This window comes from Schistocerca piceifrons, chromosome 1, assembly GCF_021461385.2.
Source record: "Schistocerca piceifrons isolate TAMUIC-IGC-003096 chromosome 1, iqSchPice1.1, whole genome shotgun sequence".
NCBI classification, from domain to species: Eukaryota; Metazoa; Arthropoda; class Insecta; order Orthoptera; family Acrididae; genus Schistocerca; species Schistocerca piceifrons.
Genome location: NC_060138.1, coordinates 544,807,778 through 544,828,783, shown reverse-complemented (window position 1 = coordinate 544,828,783; position 21,006 = coordinate 544,807,778). Strand labels below are relative to the sequence as shown.

General features: G+C 40.8%; 1 protein-coding gene across 4 annotated transcripts in view; it reads left to right on the top strand.

Moving 5' to 3' along the window:
- LOC124800021 (cyclin-G-associated kinase) overlaps window positions 1-21,006 on the top strand; it is a 263,298-nt gene that overhangs the window by 102,267 nt on the left and 140,025 nt on the right. For all 4 annotated transcript variants that reach the window (XR_007017105.1, XM_047262964.1, XM_047262963.1 and 1 more), the window contains exon 12: window positions 13,297-13,430. Coding sequence is in view for 3 of the 4 variants with exons in the window: in XM_047262964.1 (XP_047118920.1) it covers window positions 13,297-13,430 (134 nt within the window). In the remaining variant the exon portion in view is untranslated. The remainder of the gene's footprint in view (window positions 1-13,296; window positions 13,431-21,006) is intronic.

Sequence of the window (21,006 nt, the reverse complement as noted above, 5' to 3'; positions counted from 1 at the left end):
CATCAAATCATGACTGCCTGATGGCTACCAAGTGATAACATGAAATTAGGAAATCGATAACTTCCGTGACTCAGATGAATCATTGTTAACCTTTGAAACGGTATGAAATTATTTTGTTCTTGTTTTTACTTTAATTAGAAAGATTAGCAAATTACTTTCTGTACCTCCATAATAGAATTATTGTTCTGTACATTTATAATGAATGCTTATAGTGCAGGAATGATGTTGATCGTTCAAATGTAGCATCATGAGAATGATAAGATCCAGGCTGTGGCTGAAGCCCATCGCACAAGGAGTAAGGTTAATCATATGTTTGGTAGAGGGTGCGCCCGAGTGCCGGCTAGCAGGGAGGGGTGACAGCCACCTCACATGCCGAACCTCTCACATGGTGCAGGGTTTGGCATGGAAGCTAGCTGGCTTACTTGACTCGCGTGAACTACAAGGAGTGCGAGCCGATTGGTCTGCAGTATTTTTCAAATGATTGTAAAGAAACTATTTGGTAAAAAATTGGTTTTTGGTGATCTTGTAGCTTAATTAGTCAGCTTCATGTGCATATTATTTCATTAATAATGGTCATAGTTATTGTAATATTCTGAGATTAAGTGAACTACTGCAAGAATATTGGTAAATGTGCATTGAGAAATAGACCACTATGAATTGGCATTCGGTGTATGGTAGGTCATATGTTGCTGCATTTGAAATGTATCTAGTGTATTGAATTATTCTTTAAAGTTGGAAGAACATTGCTCTCTATCACCAATCTCGAGAAAATGGATTGTATGAAAAGTGTTTCATCTGAACCCACCTGCTGATGAAAAAGCCAGAATGACAATTTCTTAAAAGTCCTTGTATATTGTAAGCTGTTTGAGACATTGGAGCAAGATTTTGGCAAATTATAATACAAAAAGAGGAGAGTATTTTTCCATATGATTACTATGCGAAACTTCTGTATCTAATATGATATTCAAGCAACTACAGATTTTTCAGTGAAATAATGTATTTTTTAAGGGCCATCAATGAGAATTACTGTGGGTTTGGAACTATATATGTGAAGAGTTTATTTTTATGCTGAAAATGGGCATTTTCATAAACTGTTGACTTGTCTTTCACTCAGTTGCTAGTTATTAATATACTGTTTAAGGATTCTGCTGCAATTTCAAGTGCATTGGAATGTTAGTGAGATGAATATTTGTAAACTCTGTGTTTTGGATGAAGTAGTATATTTTAACATGGCAGTGTTGAAACTCGTGTGTTACTCAAAATGTGTCATTGTTAATGTTTTTGTGAAGAAAAATAAAGGGTCTAAGAAGTCTGCTGAAAATAAAGCGCTACTTCTGTTGAAATTTCGGTGGCCTCCTATACCACGGTATATTTTTATTAATGAGTGTTATGGATTGAAACTGGCCAAAGGATTTTATTTTTATATATCAGCGATCTAAGAAACTTGAAAGCATTTAATTTCCAGAATTCTGACAATGGACTATCAAGGTATAAACAGATTATTAGTGTCTTTGGTGAACTAAAATATGTTTGTGGTGAAAAAGTACTATCCTCCTCTCTGTTAATTGTTTTCATATGTTAGTAAATCCTGACACTGCCATATTTCTTAGATAACTGAGATATAGAAATAAAATTTATTGGAGAATTTCAGTCCATATCATTAATTATTAAAAATACACTGGTGTACAGGATTACACAAAAATTGCAATAGAAGTAGCAATTTCTTTTCCTCAGACTTCTATTCCATTTACTTTTCTTTGGAGAAATGTTGTGTTTTGAGTTATATGTAAGTCTCAATGTTGTCACATTAAAAATCTGCTTATTTTGTCAAAACACAGTAGATTTTACCGAAATGGATCTCACCAATATTCTAATGCTGTTGAAATTTACAGAATCCTGAAACAGTGTATTATTAAATTAGCAACTGACAGAAAGACAAGTCAATAGTTTATGAAAATACCCATTCTTAATATAAAAATAGACTGTTATTTCATCACTTACATTGTTCCAAACCCACAGCATTTCTCAGTTCAGTAGTTGCTTAAATATCACACTAGATATTCAGTAGAAGTTTCACATATTAATTGTATGGCAAAATACTTTACTCTTAGCTTACTATCATGTGCCAGTCAGAATAGCTACATCATATCTCATTCTGTCTTTTTTGCTGGCACAAGAGTTTGGGGTGAAGCACTTTAGATACAATAAATTTTCTCAAAATTGGTGATAGTGATATCCTTCCAAGTTTAAGGAATAATTCAATATGTAAGATGGATTTCTTACACAGCAACACGTGACCTAACATGCACCACATGCAAATTCATAGCGACCCCTATTTTTCAATGCAAACTTCCCAAAATTCTTCCAATAGTGTACTTAATCTAGAAATATCATAATAACTATTACTATTAACAAAATGGTACGCATGAGAGTGACAAATGAAGGTACAAGATGTGCAAGAATTGAACTTTTTAACAGATAATTTCTTTATAGTCACTTGAGAAAGATTGCAGGTCGACCAGCAGGCGCGTGACATTTTGTTTCATCTCAAGGGTTACCAGGCGTTGTCTGAGAGTTCCCACCTTGTAAGCTCTGACATCAGAGGCCAAGCAGGACTCCAGATTGGTGTGTTCGTAGCAGTCAAGGAATCTTACAAGGACTTAAAAGGAAAATAACACCAGAGTTATCACAGAAAATATTCACAGCTCCTTACAGTGCATGCTGCTTGCAGACAACAGAGCCTGCAAGGAAGCCTTTGCATGAGCAGGCAAGTAAGCTTACAGCAAATCTTAATCTGTGTGAAGTGTGCTTAAGCCACTCTGGTATATCATTTATCCCAGTTCAGAAAGATATGCAAGATAATTTCTTTGTAGTTTGGAAAGTATATGGAGATATACTGGCAGAATGGATGCTGTAAAGTCTGTTTGAAAGTCATTTCAGGACAAATCAATAATTAAGATCATTGGCCATGAAAGGCAAGTCTCTGAGAATTTTGATGTTAACGAGGCTTACAGGCATTTAAATTATTTTTGGGAACAATAACTGGATGAAACCTGAAGTAAAAAGCTTTTAAATATTTAGTGAGTCATGGAACATAGATTGGAAAGACAGATTAGACATCATGGGAGGGGGAGCACTCATTGCAGTTGTCAAAAATATTGTTTTTAATGAGGTCAATCGTCAAGTTGTCTGGACACGTATATTCTACCATTGTGGTTTTAGAGACATTAAAGGAAGTCTATGCTCAGTAGCACAGAAATACCCATATATGCGATATTAGTTAGAGGTAGATTTAATCTACCATGTATAGACTGGGACGTTTGGATTCATCGTTCGGACGGGGTGGTGGTGGTGGTGGTGGTGGTGGTGGTGGTGGTGGTGGTGGTGGTGGTGGTATGGTCAGGCCATCTTGCAAAGTACATTTGAGTACATTTTTGGAAAACTGTTGTGAGCAGCTACTTCAATGGCCTACATGCAACTGAAATATCTGAGACCTTGTAGCTACAAATAGGCTTGACCTTGTTGATAGTGTCCTATAGAAAAGGGGATTAGTGATTATGATGGTTACTAAAGTTAATAAATCAGTCAAGAAAACTAGGAGAGTATTTTTGCTACAAAGAGCAGATAAGCAGTTCTTAGCATACCACTTAGATAATGAATGGAGATCATTTAGTTCCAGTACGATGGAAGTACAGAGTTTAAATGGGTTGTAAATCAGGTTGTGGGAAGTATAAGTATGTGTCAAGTAACTTGATTGAAGATGGAGAAGACCCACTGTGGTTGAACCATTTTAGTTCAAAAGAGACTGCACAGATGACAACACACAAAAGTTAGTAGAGAATTGTGCATCTGTAAAAAGATGGATGCGTGAAACATACCGCTTCCACCGTCGTGCCTTTGTGAAGGATCTAGCTGAGAATGTGAAAAATTCTGGTCCTATGTAAAATCACTTAGCAGGTCTAAGTCTTCCATCCAGTCACTCACTGATCAGTCTATTGTGGGAGCTGAAGATAGCAAAACAAAAGCCAAAGTTTTAATTTTTACATTTCAGATATTGCTGACACAGGAGAATCATACAAATGTGCCATTGTTTGACCATCAGATTGACTATGGACAGCGTAGTAATAAGCATCTCTGGCATAGAAAAGCAACTGAAAGAGTTAAAAATAAATAAGCCTCCATGCCAGGACAGAATCCTAATTCGGTTTTACAAAGAGTACTCTGCAACATTGGCCCTTTACTTAGCTTGCATTTATCATGAGTCTCTCATCCTGTGCAAAGTCGCAAGCAACTGAAAGAAAATACGTGTGACTCTTGTATATAAGAAGAGTAAAAGAAATAATCCTCTAAATTGCAGACCAATATCCTTAACATTGATTTGCTCAGAATTCTTGAACATATTCTTTGTTCAAATATAATAACGTTCCTTGAGACGGAAAAGCTGTCCGCAAATCAGAATGGTCTTGGAAAGCATTGCTTGTTCAAAACTTAAATTTCCCTTTCTCACATGGTATCCTGTAAACTATAGATAAAGGGCAACCGTCAGATTCCATATTCTTAGATTTACGAAAAGTGTTTGACACAAGTTCTCCACTACAGACTGTTAACAAAGATATAAGCATACAGAATAAGTTCCAAGATACATGAGTGGCTCGAGGATTTCATAAGTAATAGAAATGAGTGTGTTATCCTCAACAGCGATTATCACAGCCAAGGGTACTGTCAGGAGTGCCCCAGGGAAATGTAATAGCACCACTCTTATTCTCTATATTCATAAATGATCTAATGGATAGGTGTGATTGTGGTGTATGGGAAGGTGTCATCACTGAATGGCTGTAGGATTATACAAGATGACTTAGAATTTCTAGTTGGTGTAATATATGGCAGCTTGCTCAAAACATTGAAAAATGTAAATTATTATGAATGAGTAGGGAAAAAAACCTCTAAAATTAGAATACAGAATTAGTAGAGTGCTGTTTAACACAGTCATGAAGATTAAATATCTAAGCATCATGTTGCAAACCAATACAAGATGCACTGACAATGTGAGGAATGTAGCAGGAACTTCAGTTTAGTGGGAGAGTTTTAGGAAAGTGTGATTCATCTGTAGAGGAGACTGGGTACAGAATACTAGTGCGACCCATTCTGGAGTACTGCTTGAGTGTTTGAGATCACCACTAGGTCAGATTGAAGGAAGACATGGAAGCACTTCAGAGGTGAGCTATTAGATTTGTTATGAGCAGGTTCGATCAACACCCAAGTATTAGGGAGACACTTTGGGAATTAAAATGGGAATCCCTGGAGGGAAGGTGAAGTTCTTTTGAAGAAACAGTGTTGAGAATATTTAGAGCATCAGCATTTGAAATTGACTGTAGAACAAATCTGCCACCACCAATGTACATTTCGCATAAGGACCACAAACATAAGACAAAGTAAGACTAATATGGAGACATACATACAGTCGTTTTTCCCTTGCTCTATGTGCATGTGGAACAGAAAGGGAAATGTCTAGCAGTGGTACAACGTAACCTCCACCACGCACCCTACTGTGGCTTGCGGAGTCTGTATATACAGGGTGCAAAGTATTTAAACCGACAAACTCTGGGAGGTTGTAGGGGACATCAAAACAAATATTTTTCTCTAATGTCATTTTTTCCTATGAGGAGTATTTAAACCGGTAGAAGAAGATTTCTCTGGTGACAAATTAATTAAACCAACAAAAAAAGTCCAGAGGGGACATCTGGGGATCGAGCAGACCATGGTACAGGACCACCTCTGCCAGTCCACGTTTCTGGGAACCGTCGGTCCAGGAATCGACGCACACGATGACTGAAATGTGCCGGCGCCCTGTCATGTTGGAACCACGTGCATTGTCTTGTAGGGAGCGGGACATTTTCCAACAATTCTGGCAATGCTCTGGTGAGAAAATTGTAATAGTGCCTGCCATTTAGTGGCCTAGGTAGCAGATACGGCCCAATTAAACAGTCCCCAACAACACCGACCCACACATTAACGAAGAACCGCACTTGATGAGTGCTAGTAACTGTGGCATGTGGGTTATCCTCACTCCAACAATTGTGCATGTTGAAGACTCCATCACGCCCGAACGTTGCTTCATCGGTAAACAACACAGAGTATGGAAATGTAGGATGCATTTCACAGTGTCCCAGGTACCACTGCAAAAGCTGTGCTCTGGGTGGATAATCAATTGGTTCCAGGTTGTGGACACGCTGTAAGTGAAATGGACAGAACAATTGCTCTCGAAGGACTGTTCTTACATTCGTCTGATTCGTCCCCGTGTTATGTGCAATTTCAGGAGTGCTGATTGAAGGCTCTCGCTCCACGTGCTGCAAGACAGCTTCCTCAAATTGCAGCGTTCTTACCGTGCGATGGCGTCCCTGTCAAGGTAATCTGCTAAATGACCCGGTCTCACACAGACGTTGGTACACTGCAGCAAAGGTCGCATGATGCGGGGTACGGCGATTAGGATATTGTTGTTGATAAACCCGCTGTGCAGCCCGTCCATTGTCGTGCACTGTGTAGTACACACCAAGCATATCAGTGTACTCATTCCAGGTGTATCGCTCCATTAGTAAGAGACAATGCACTACTACATTGGCGGACAGCAGTTGCCTACAACTGAAGAGCGTAATACACCCTTCTAACAACTGAAGAGCATAATATGGACTCCGCCGGTTTAAATACTCCTCATAGGAAAAACTGACATTAGGGAAAAATATTTGTTTTGATGTCCCCCATAACCTTCCAGAGTTTGTCGGTTTAAATACTTTTCACCCTGTAGATATAGATGTAGAAAAGTAAAACAGTACTGGAGGCAAAAATCAGTCGCAACAGAGAATTTGTTTTTCCTCGGTGAGACTGTTTTTTGTTTGAAATAAAAACTTTATTTTATTAGTGAACAATATTAGGAAAAGGATAATTTGCTTCTTAGCATAAGGATGGCACATTGAGTTGTAGAAAGACACAACAAAAGACTGTTACACATTTAGGTTTCAGCCTAAGCTACCTTCAGAAAAGAAAACATGCACACACAGTCACACAAGCAAGCGCATCTCAAGCACATGTGACCGACATCTCCAGCAGCTCGAACTACACCGCAGCTGTTATGTTGAGCAGCAATCTAGAGTGGGGCAGGGAAGGGGGAGGGATAGAGGGATAGTAGGGTGTGAGTTGGGGCAGAGAAGAGCGCTGTATGGCAGTTTATGCTGGGACTAGGTGGAGTTGTAGGTGGTCTGGAAAGACTGTCAAGCCCGGGTCTGCCGAGGTGGGGGGGGGGGGGGGGGTTGAAAAGGAGAAGAGAATAGAAAGACGGGTGGACATGTTGTTAGAGGGTGGCACACGATGGGGATGAGGTGACAGAAGGTGGTGGACAGAGTGGGACAGTAGGTTACCATAGTGAGGTTGGGATAATTTCAGCAGCAGAGAATGTGTTGTAAGGGTAACTACTACACTGGCGGACAGCAGTTGCCTACAACTGAAGATCGTAATACGGCCTCTAACAACTGAAGAGCATAATACGGCCTCCACCGGTTTAAATACTCCTCATAGGAAAAACTGACATTAGGGAATCTGATGGTAGAGGGTAGTATCCAGATGGCTCGGGTTGTGAAGCAGCCATTGAAATCAAGCATGTTATGTTCAGCTGCATGTTGTGCCACAGTGTGGTCAACCAAACCCTTAACCACAGTTCGGCAGTGACCATTCATCTTGATGGACAGTTGCTTGGTCCCTGTGGCAAAGAGTTGGGATTGGGAGTAGCATAAGGGTGGACTAGGTTGTGGAGTTTTGGTAGGTGATGGAACACCACTTGAGGAGGTATGGGAAGGCTCTTGTGTAGGAAGTCTCTCATTTCAGGCCATGATGATATATAATCAAAGCCCTGATGAAGGACGTGGTCCAGTTGTTCCAGTTCAGGGTGGTAGAGGTGACAAAGGGGGCACTCCTTTGTAGCTGGTTCTTGAGGGGATAGAGGGTGTGTGGGGGAAATGGTGTGATAAATCTGTCTGTTGACTAGCTCTGGGAGTAGTTCCTGTTTGTGAAAGCCTTTGTGAGACCTTCAGCATATTAGGCAAGGGAGTTACTGCCACTGCAGATACACAGTCCCCAGGTGGCCAGGCTGTATGGGAGGCATTCTTTGATGTGTAAGGAATGGCAGCTGTTTGATGTGTAAGAGATGGCACTATGAAAACGCGGATACTGTTGGTCGGTTTGATGTGGACAGAGGTGTAAAAGTTAGTAAGGTGTATGTGGAATGAGGTTGTGAGTTTGGAGGCTGAAGGATGTTGGGAAAGATAGTGGTCAATAGCGATAAGACCATTGTCATGAGAGATGTTGACAACAGGAAAGTGGCATCAACAGTGGCAGCTAAGGATTCAGGAGATAAATGGGTAGGGATATGTAGAGTTGGTGGAGGAGGTGCTTGGTATTTTTGATGTGGGGAAACTAGATTTCAGGCAGTTAGTTGGAGGTGTTAGTCAGTGAGGGCCAAAATTCTTTTGGGGTGGGGCAGGGCTGGGGCAGGGGGGCAGCACATTTAACAGTTACAATGCAGCATCCAGAATTGTTGAGTTCTTGGATTTGGGGTAGCTTGTAGAAGATGGGTATGCGAGATGTAATAGGGGTAAAGAGGAAAATGGATTTGGGGGAGATGTTCTGGGAATTCCCCATCGTATGTGATTTTTTTTGCCCCCCCACAGAAAGAATTTTGGCCCTCATTGACCAATACCTTCAACTGTTTGCTTAAAATCTAGCCTCCCACATCGAAGGTACCAATCACTTCCTTAATCAAATCTCCACCATCCCCACCCTTTTTTATCCTGAATCCTTCAGACTCGAAGCTCTCAATCTCATTCCTCGTACACCTTACTAACTTTATCCTAACACACAATTACTTTCCCTTTGAAGGGGAGGTTTAAAAACAAATCTGTGGCACAGCCAAGGACACCAAAATGACACCCTGCTATGCTAGCCTGTTAGTGGGCCGTCTGGAGAAAACCTTCGTAGCCTCCCAAAAACCTAAAATCTTTGGTCTAGTTCAGGTTCATTGATGAGGTCTTCATGATCTGGACTCATGGCCAAGACACCATATCCTCAGTCCGTTACAACCTCAACACCTTGCCTGCCATCCACTTCATCTTGTCCTCCTCAACCCAGCATCCCACCATCCTGGGTCTTGAACCCTTCCTCTCCAACAACTCGATTCACACCTCTGTCCTCATTAAACCCACCAATGCTTCCCGCATTTCACAGCTGCTATCCCTTACACATCAAAAAATCTCTCCAATACAGCCTGTCCACCTGGGGACAGTATATCTGCAACGACAAGAATTTCCTTTCCCACTATGCTTGAAGGGCTCACAAAGGCTTTCACAGGCAGACACTATCTCTCCACTGAGAGATCTCCCGTGCCATTTCCTCTCACATACCTAATCCCCCCCCAAGAACCAGCTACAAAGGAGTGCCTCCTTTATCAACCACTCTGGACTGGAACAGCTGAATCACATCCTTCAGCATGGCTTTGATTACCTATCCTACTCAGAACCCTTCCTCCCGAACCTAAAGTGGTGTTCAGTCACCCACACAACCTCCACATCATCAAAGTCCATCCCTATGCCACTCCCAATCCCAACCCTAGCCACAGCAATCATATCGCTGTGGAAGCCTCATTGTGATCCATCCACCCAGCACTTCCTATTCCAATTCTGTCACAGACTTATCCTACCCCATCAGAGGCTGAGCCATCTGTGAAAGCAGCCGTGTCATGTACCAGGTCTGCTGCAATCATTGCACAGCTTTTTATATTGCTACAGTGACCAACCAGCTGTCCACCAGAGTGAACAGCCACTGGCAAACTGTGGCCAAGAGCATTGCTGACCACCTTGTGGCATAAGATGCAGCTGAACGTAAAATGCTAGATTTCAATGGTTGTTTCACAACCTGGGCAATCTAGATACTACCCTCCACCACCAGTTTCTCTGAACTGCATGGAATGGAGTCATCCTCGCTACATATTCTCCACTCACAAAATTATCCCTGCCTCAATCTTAGGTAACCTACTGCCCCCACACCCTCCACCCATTAGTTTCTGCCCCCTCTGTACTGTCACCTCCTCTCTGCTAATATACCCTCACACTCATTCAGCACCACTCTCTGCCAATGCATCTTTCCTCTTCTCCACTCCTCACCTTTTCTGATCACTCTGCCCTACCTCCCTGCACATCATCTTCCCAACTGTTGCTCTTGTCAGTCTTCTCATGCTTCCATCTAGTTCCTGTACACTCTGCCAAACAGCGCTCTCCTCTGACCTCACCTGTACACCGCTATCCCTGCCTCACTCCAGGTCACTCAATGTGACAGTGGCATTTTGGTCCGAGATGCCAGAGATGGAGGTCATGTGTGCTTGGTTTTTTTTTGTGTGTGTGTGTTTTATCTTCTTTTCTAGAGATGGCTTTGGCTATGAAACCTAAACGTTTTTACAGTCTCTTTGTTGTGGCTGTCTGCAACTGTGTCTTCTTTATGGTGAGTAGCAATCGATCCTTTACTGTTGATATTGCAGCCTGAAGTTTCCAGTTTTTTATTAATGGTTGGTTAATTTCACGTCTATCGGAACATTGCAAAAATTAGTGTGTGTATTTCCATTTGTTGACATGTGGTTCTTACAGCAGAGTGGAAGGATTAGTATGAGGTCTGCACAAAAAAATTTCAGAACATTCGTAAATTTGTGGCAATGGTGTGTTGGAGCGAAATGTGGTTGGCATCCCTGCACACGCCTGTGTGTAATTTGTAACTGCCGAAGGTTTCATTGTTGTATGTCTGTTAGTTATTGTTCAGTACTGTATTGAGTAGAATTTTGTGTTGCACAGTTTGCAAATTTTGAGATGGCCGAATTAAAGGAGCAATGCGTCTGCATTAAATTTTGGGTGAAGCTTGAGAAAACCTCTAAAGACACACAGAAAATGATGCAGGAAGCCTACAGTGGAGAGTTATTAAGTGTACTCTGGTTATGAATGATCCACACAGTTTAAAAATGGCCAGACGCAAGTTAAAGATGATCCCCGTTGAGGACGCCCTTCGATGTCTACCAATGATGCTCATGTCAGGAACATCACCAAAATTATGCATACTAATTGAAGACTGACTGTCAGAGAGATTGTAGAAGAATATAACATTTCAGTTGGATCATGTCGTGAAATCTTGACACAGTGTCTTGGAATGCACTGTGTTGCTGCCAAGTCATCTTGACTCATGAGTCAAGACCAGAAAGACCTTCACCTTCCCATCTGTGAAGAGCTTTTGGATCTTGAAAATGAGAACAAGATGTTTCTTAAGAGAATCATAACTGGTGGTGAGACATGAGTTTACTATTATGTTGTTGAGACCAAGGTTCAATTTTCACAGTGGGTCAGGAAAGGTTCTCAAAGTCCAGAAAAGCTTGTCAGGTCAGGTCAAATGTCAAAGCCGTGCTGATAGCTTTCTTTGACTTTGAAATATTAGTTCATCATGAATTTGTGCCACAGGGGCACACATAATCGATGGTACTATCAGGATGTGTTGACACCTGCGAGAAAATGTTAGAAGGAAACTGCCTGATGAAGATTTGCAACAATGGATAATATAAAAAAAAAATTCATAGACAGCACTTCGCACAATCGAGCAGAGTGCGTACCATGACTGCCTCCAGAACTGGAAATGGTGTTGGAAGCAGTGTATCAATATTGTGGAGGAGAGTATTTCAAAGGAGACCATGCACAACATATCAGTTTTCATACCAGTAACTCATTAGCCCACATAACATGGCACCTAACCTAACCTAACCACGTAAAACATTACACAGTCATGGATATCTAAAATAAACTGTGGTACAGGCTAATGATTTTTACATTGAACAACTGGACAGATCATTAAGACAAGATTCAAAGAACACATTCTTTCTAGTGAGAAGAATGCATTTAAGTCTCATCTTCATTGTAAGAACTATGCTGCTTGACGTATTGTTGGAAAGCTGATAAGGGGCAGTTTATGCGTACTGAAATATGTAAATACTTCAGTAAGTTTACAGACAGGATATTAAGCAAGGATAAAGACTAGATGATTTTTAGAGAACTTATATGTAACATTGAAACAGTTGTAACTTTTGATCTGGTTCTTTCTCTTGTGATTAAGCAGACCTTCCTTCCTCAGATAGACTAAGAGTGCACTTTCTGTCATCTTCTATGAAATACCTAAAATGTAGAAAGACAGACAGAACAGAGCTTCCACTGTTTATTGTGTAAGAGAAAATCCAATTCGTACCAAAACAGAGTAGTATTATTCATGACCTGCACTTCTACACAAACAAGTTGTGCATTGATGTGTGACTCCAGGTCTGACAACAGGATGATAGTAGAGAGCTGGAAGGTAGTCATGGCACTTCTTGCTGCAGTATTTCAAGGCTCTCCCAACAGCTATCTGCCATGCTCCTAGAAATAATGACAGCTGTACTAAGTGCTCCAAAATAACAGCACCAGCAGTTCTGACCAGAGTGTTTGCAGATTTCCATTGGCTGTAAGGTGAATACCAGAACTGTTCCTCAAATCCCTCCTCCATGATCCACTGGACAATACAGTATACTTCTGATAAGACTTAAGAGCCTGCCTACTCACCAAGAAAATGGGATGAAAAGTGTCAAAAAATATGTTAGTGCATTGTATTTCATTATTATTAAGTCCCATGATTGTTTGCTGTGCTACTTACAGTGTTGTGATTTGTCACTTTTGGTGTACTGGGTTCGCCAAGCACTGTCTTCACCTGTTAATACTCCACTTGCTTTTAGCCAAATTCTTGTGGAGTCTATATTAGTTTGTCTGCTGGATTTGACTCAAAATGTACTAAATGTCTGTTGTCACATTTATCCCATCACATGCCAAGACAGTATTTGTAGATTTGTGCAAATAATGCCATACTCCAGTGTCCATAGTTTCATTTTCTATCAACATTGTGAAACTGCGTGCAAAGATCAAAGATGTATTTTTATATTATTTGTTTACAGTGTATCTGCTACTGTCAGGTCAGGATATCTCTCTGTTAATACCATGAAACTATACATTAATTAATTGTAAATGAATGTGATGTTTTCTTGTGCCTAGGCTAAACAATGTTAGTATTTTTTGGTTTTATGAGATAGTAACTTAGATAAATATCACCACTGTAGAAATTTGTATTCAAATTAAGTGCTTGTAGTTTTATCAGCACTTTTCATCCTCGAATCAGATCTTGAATATATATTTCATTTTACAGGATGGAAAGGCAGCTTCAGCAACACTTGTGTGTGCATTCCTAATGTTTGTTAACATGTTCAGGAGACCTGAAGATGCTGCACAAATGTTTGCTGTAAAAAGAATGCCCCCCGGTCTTCAGCCATCTGAAATGAGGTATGTAATCCAAAAATGAAATCAGTTGTTACTAGAGTTTTCATTTTGTCTTCTCCCTGATATCACTAATTGTGGCAGATCATGATCAATGGGAGTTGTACAGTATTATCTACTCTCTGCAAGACATAGGAATCCATCTGTAGATAACACTATGCACTGACAGAATGGTAAACTGTGCGTTACAGCCCAAAGTTAACACAGGACATTATTGTATACAAATGACCTACAGCCAGAGCCAGAGTTGCAAATAATAATTACAAAAAAAAGAAATTGTATACTGGTGCCACCAGAGAGTTCTGAAATTTTAGCTGTGGCATAGTGAATGCAGTTTGTCTTCATGTGCCCCACTTATCTAGTTAGTAGCAGAGGTATTAATTGTAACAAAAAAGCAGTTAACAATGAAAGTAAAGTTATGCAGCATACCTATGAGACCTCCAGAGACAGTGTAGCAATAAGTTTATCAAGTATTCTTACCACTCAGTACCAAAGTCTTGACACTCATTCATGATTAAGTTACATTAAACAAGCCTACCTTTTTTGTAGGCTATTTACAGCATGATTTGTGGCTTGAATGGTCAAAACTCAGAACATGAACTTAGCCACATGTGTTACCACAAGGGCCTGTAAAATATGCATCCAGTTTGGATTTATGCCAGTAGCCTAAAATTGCTCAAGCTAGTTGAATGTGATTAAAAATGATGGTAGGTTCGCTATTATAAAATCATTTCAGGCTGTTTTTCTTAAATACTTCTTTCCAGAAGAGCATCATGGACTGAGCACTAGCATATGATAGATTATTAGAATTGAGTGTAACAGGTGGTTCAAAACATTGTTACATTCTCGTAGTGCAGCTATTTATGAAATGATATTTGTTGTTAAAACATACTTCTTGTCTCTCCACATCCTGGATCAGTAAGTACACAATGTGTGGATTTCTATACTGGGTGTATCACAATTAGTAGCAGCTGCCAGGGGCACCAGGCTGAGAGAGGTGCCCAAGAACAAGATTTGTATACATTGTGTTTCATACTTAGTAGTGAAAACTAACATGGTGAGTCAAGAGAAAAGGACAGAGGGTGGGCAACGCCAAGTGATAAGTCACTTACGTGGGAAAATGTTGTCAAACCAGCACTGGTCCTATCATTGAACCCAGAGAAACGCGCACACACACCTCCCTTAACCATGCCTCAGTCAGATTCCGCATCATAGCTTTTCTCATTAGTATGGAGAATGAGCTTTTGCTGTGTGTTCTTGAAGTATGAGAGAAACCAGTTGTGAGCTACTAATCTTATTCCATAATGGGGTAGCTTCTGGTAATATTTTGTGATCAACCCAATCAAATGCTTTAGTCAAGTCAAAGATGACACCTAGCATTCACAGCTTTGTTTGATGCATCCAGTGCCTTACAGAGAAAAGAGACTATAGTATTTTGAATTGTTAAATTACCTCTAATACCAGAGTGTACATTGGACAGCAAATTATGTGAACTGAAATTATCAATTGCTGTTTTATATACAGCCTTTTCAGTATCTTTAGAAAATGCTATTGAATAGAAATAGATCTAAAATAGCCTGCATTACACCTTTCTCATTTTTTTGTAAAGTGGTTTCACTACTGAGTACTTTAATCATTCAGGAAACTGACAACTCGTAAAAGAAAAGTTAACAAATGTGCCTAACTCCTGTGCTAATATATGGAGCACAGCACTTACATATTCTGCTATGTACTCCATCATATCCAGAAGAGTCCTCAGTAATTTAATTATTGACTCAATCTCCCCTCTGTCACTATCACTGAAGTACATTTCAGATAGCAGTCTGGGAAAGTCATTTTCTAAAGTCATTTTCTAAGAGAGTTATAAGATTCCCTGTAAATACTAGGTTTTTATTTAATTTACTAGCTATATTCAGGAAGTGGTTATTAAATGCTGAACATGTATCTGGCTTATCATGGATGCTGGAATTGGCAGTCATGTGTGCATGTTGTGTGCTTGCTGGTGTTTCTCTTTTGCTGATGAAGGCTGTAGCTGAAAGCTTTATGTAAATGTTTTTTCATTCTGCCTGCCTATAATGTAACATGTCTTCTTTAAGGTAAGTAGCAATCTGACTTTTCCTACATTGTTGATATTCCTACCTGGAGTTGCCACTGTTTGATTTTATCATGAACAAAAACATTTTTACTATGTATTGACTATATCCTCAACCTTGTGCTGTTGGCCAGATACTTCCTTCATTACTGACGATATGCTTTTAATTTTTTCCTGAGAGTTAGCTGTTCTACTTCTACATCTTTGCACTCCACATGGTTGTTGCCTTCCAAATGACATTTTTAACCATCTTGCAATGTTATTTGTAATGGACTACTGCAGCTTGCTGTGAGTATTTCTAAAATATTGATATAATGCCCACTTTGTTCTACGTCATATCCTTATCCCACTAGTCAGCCACCCAGATTGCCTGCTATTGCTTGTATCCTGTTTTAAATGTTCTAATGGAAAGTAACTTTCATAGAGCAAGACAAATACATTGAAGAAAGAATTTTTTTCATCGTCTGTTATCATCACTATAAACATCCTGCCAGTGTTGGTCTTTAATGAGGTTTAAAAAGTCTCTGTTGCCACTAGATTAACATTTCTAAATTGTGTGTGTGTGTGTGTGTGTGTGTGTGAGAGAGAGAGAGAGAGAGAGAGAGAGAGAGAGAGAGAGAGAGAGAGAGAGGGGGGGGGCACAACCGTAACTTTTCCTACACAACTGTCAATTCAGTGCTTGGACTTGCCAATAAATTCACATGGAATAAAATTTTTCATGTACATGGCAACACCCCACTCCATAAAGAGCTCCTTGCTGCCTAGTAAAATCTGATCTATTGATAGACTCGTCTTGCACCGCAGGAATGCGATCTATACCCTGTGACAGCAGTGCCTCCTCTAGGACCGTATTAATATGCCTAACGTATGCATTAAGATGAGCCCATTGAAACATTTGCATGAGGTGTACATTTGTACCATCATTATGTTCACAATTATTACTTTGACCCATCTGTCACAAGTGAATAAAACAAATTTTTCATGCCACACTTGTTTTGACTTTATTACTTGCAAGGCATCTTCAGTGGTCTGAATATATGCATATTTGTGTTTAAACTCGTTTTTTGTGTACATCTTAGACATTATATATTGAGGTTATAAACAGTTGTGGCACTTTCTGCTTATCTGTTATGCACCGATAGTATGAATTTTTACTTACACATTCCATAGATGCTGGTCTACATATTTTTTTCTTATTTTACAGTGATTCTTCTCCTGCTATCTGCCGTATGAACTCCAGTTTTCACTGTACTAGGAAATGAACGTTCATGTGCTTGGTATTATGTTGTGGATGGCATTACCAGATGTGTGTTATTCCCAACTGTTGTTGACTGTGTGTGTGTGTGTGTGTGTGTGTGTGTGTGTGTGTGTGTCTTCTCTTTTGTAAAATTCCTACATAACTCCTCTGTGTTATCAGTTGCCAAACTGGCATTAGGCTTCACAGTGCCGGTGATCTAGCACTCACTCCCCAACACTTCCTGCAACTGTTGACATCTCTGCAATGAGAACTGCCTAACAGCAGAACTTTCTTCTTTCTGTTTGCAACTGACTTAGGCTTCTTAACTGTGGGGGACTGCTGCAAGTATCCTACATACACAGCTACAAGAGGCTGCTCTCCACTAAACTCTGACAGTTGGTCAAAAATGTTGGTGGTACCCAAAGCAAAATTATCTGAATAGATCAGTCTCCTAACAGCCTTCTTAATAACTGCCAGTTTCCATTCCAAAGCCACCTTCTTCTTGTTCATCCTATCTAGTTTCTCCCTTGCATTGTCTAACTCTAGCTGAAGAGCATGGCTCGTATACTTCCGCCCCTCTATTAACTTCTTTTTGTTACATACACTGCAATTCCAGGAGAGGATCGTACTAGAATGCCCATTTGCTTCCCTACTGCTTCCCCCCCTTTCCCAATGAAAATACTTCCACAAATCACACACTGTAACTGACTACTCACAAACCTGCGATAAATGTATACTTCACTCGTGATAAAATTTTTTATAGTTATCGAAAAAACTATAGACTTACATTACCTAAGTTAAACCATTACGGTAAAATGATTTTATTAACTAATTACAGGTATTTCAACATTTTCTCTATAGAAAGACAGTAACAACTACTAATACAACTAATCCAACACTAATATTACTACCCCAAATACTTCACACAGTTACTTTACTCAGACAAACATTTCACACGGCCACTGGTACATTCGGAGAAACATAATAGTTCAGAAATTATGCAGAGCTCTCACCAAATAGCAGCAGCATTGAGTTGTCGACACACACACACACACACACACACACACACACACACACACACACACACACACACACACACAAGAGAATGAAAACTTTGCTAGCTTTTTGAAGAAATTCTTTGACAAACTAGAGTACACGTGCAGGAGGAGGAGGGGTTGGAGATGGGTAGCTAGCAACTCAGAAGGAGGCAGCATATGCGCAGACCACGAATGTAGGAGGGAGGGGTGGCAAGTGCATCATGGGTTAGCATGGGACATACAGGTTTGTCGTAACTGCCATCTGCTTCACATCTCCTATGAAGCAAGCTACGTAAATTCAAGTATTAACTGTTATAATAGAGGGAAACATTCCACGTAGGAAAAATATATCTAAAAACAAAGATGATGTGACTTACCAAATGAAAGTGCTGGCAGGTCGACAGACACACAAACAAACACAAACATACACACAAAATTCAAGCTTTCGCAACAAACTGTTGCCTCATCAGGAAAGAGGGAAGGAGAGGGAAAGACGAAAGGAAGTGGGTTTTAAGGGAGAGGGTAAGGAGTCATTCCAATCCCGGGAGCGGAAAGACTTACCTTAGGGGGAAAGAAGGACGGGTATACACTCGCACACACACACATATCCATCCACACATATCCATCCACACATATCCATCCACACATATCCATCCACACATATACAGACACAAGCAGACATATTTAAGTATTAACTGTGATTTTCTTACTTGTCACTTCTTTTTCCGTGTATTTTTGCTTTTAGGAAGCTTTAATTTTCGAGTACTAGTAATAGTGTTCCATAGATTTCGTGTTTGTTTTGAATACAGTCCAGAGACAGTTAGTGCTTATTTTCATTGTTTCCAACAAGAAGTGTCTAGTAACCACAGTTTAGTCAGCTATCAGCTGCTTTTAGTGAATTAGCAGTGAATTAAAAGTTGATTAACTCTCTACAGTAAATTGTTGATTTCTTAGGATGGATAGGATGTGTGACTGCTGTGTACAGATGCAGGAGGAGCTGGCCACTGTTTGCGAACAGCTGAATGTGCTGATGGCCATGGTCAGCCGTCTTCAGGCTGCTGCCTCGAAGTGTAGCGGCAGTGAGGAGTCCGATGCGTCGCATGGTACACCCCAGGTGTTACATGCTTCACCCACGGTCCCTTCTGTCGAGACATCTTAACGGGTACCGGGTGCAGTTGGGCCACCCTCTCCCCAAGGGGAGTGGCGGGTTCAGCAGCATTCGCGTCGCACAAGGTGGAGGGTCAATATGGAGGCTGCCCGTGTGGCATCACCAGCTCTGCCTGTGAGTGGACATGTGGCCGCTCCTTCAGCAAGGTCCGAACAGGCACACGGGGGGGAGGGGTTTATTAGTGATTGGGAGCTCCAATGTTAGGCGGGTGATGGAGCTCCTTAGGGAAATAGCGGAAAGGTCGGGGAAGAAGGCCAGTGTTCACTCTGTCTGCTTGCTGAGGGGTCTCATCTGAGATGTGGAGAGGCCCTGCCAGCGGCGATAGAGAGCACTGGGTGCACCCGACTGCAAATTGTTGCTCATGTCAGCACCAGTGACACCTGCCGTCTGGGTTCAGAGGTCATTCGCAGTTCATACAGGTGGTTGGTGGAGTTGGTGAAGGTGGAAAGCCTCACTCACGGGGTGGAATCTGAGCTAACTATTTGTAGTATCGTTCCCAGAACCGATCGTGGTCCTGTGGTTTGGAGCCGAGTGGAATTCTTAAACCAGAGGCTCAGGCAGATTCTGCGGAGATCTGAGGTGCAAATTTCTCAACCTCCGCTATCGGGGTGGAGAAATGTAGGGTCCCCCTGAGTAGGTCAGGTGTGCACTACACACAGGAAGCAGCTACAAGGGTAGTGGAGTATGTGTGGAGTGCACAAGTGGATTTTTTAGGTTAGATAATTCCCTCCCTAGGCCCGACAAGATGCCTCCTGAGACGCGACAAGGTAGCAGTTGGCAAAACACAACAGGGAATGACAATATTAATGTGGTAATAGTAAACTGCAGAAGCGTCTATAGAAAGGTCCCAGAACTGCTCTCATTAATAAACGGTCACAATGCCCACATAGTACTAGGGACAGAAACTTGGCTGAAACCAGATATAAACAGTAATGAAATCCTAAACTCAGATTGGAAAGTATACTGCAGAGATAGGCTGGACAGTGAAGGGGGAGGCGTGTTTATAGCGATAAAAAGTGCAATAGTATCGAGGGAAATTGATGGGGATCCAAAATGTGAAATAATTTGGGTAACGGTCACAGTTAAAGCTGGCTCAAACATGGTAATTGAATGTCTCTATAGGCCCCCTGGCTCAGCAGCTGTTGTGGCAGAGCACCTGAAGGAAAATTTGGAAAATATTTAGAGTAGATTTCCCGACCATGTTATAGTTCTGGGTGGAGATTTTAATTTACCAGATGTAGACTGGGAGACTCAAACGTTTATAACGGGTGGTAGGGACAAAGAATCCAGTGTAATTTTTTTAAGTGCATTATCTAAAAACTACCTTGAGCAGGTAAACAGATAACCAACTCGTGGCAATAACATATTAGAACTTCTGGTGACAAACAAACCTGAACTATTTGAAACAGTTAACGCAGAACAGGGAATCAGCGGTCATAAATTGGTTACTGCATCGATGATTTCAGCCGTTAATGGAAATATTAAAAAAGGTAGGAAGATTTTTCTGTTTAGCAAAAGTGACAAAAAAGCAGATTTCAGACTACTTGACAGTTCAACACAAAAGTTTTGTCTCAAGTACAGATAGTGTTGAGGATCAGTGGACAAAGTTCAAAACCATCATACAATATGCATTTGATGAGTATGTGCCAAGCGAGATCATAAGAGATGGAGAAGAGCCACCGTGGTACAACAACCGAGTTAGAAAACTGCTGCGGAACCAAAGGGAACTTCACAGCAAACATAAACATAGCCAAAGCCTTGCAGACAAACAAAAATTACATGAAGCAAAATGTAGTGTGAGGGGGGGGCTATGCGAGAGGCGTTCAAGGAATTCGAAAGTAAAGTTCTATGTACTGACTTGGCAGAAAATCCTAAGAAATTTTGGTCTTCTGTCAAAGCGGTAGGTGGATCAAAACAAAATGTCCGGACACTCTGTGACCAAAATGGTACTGAAACAGAGGATACAGATTAAAGGCCGAAATACTAAATGTCTTTTTCCAAGGCTGTTTCACAGAGGAAGACGGCACTGTAGTTCCTTCTCTTGATTG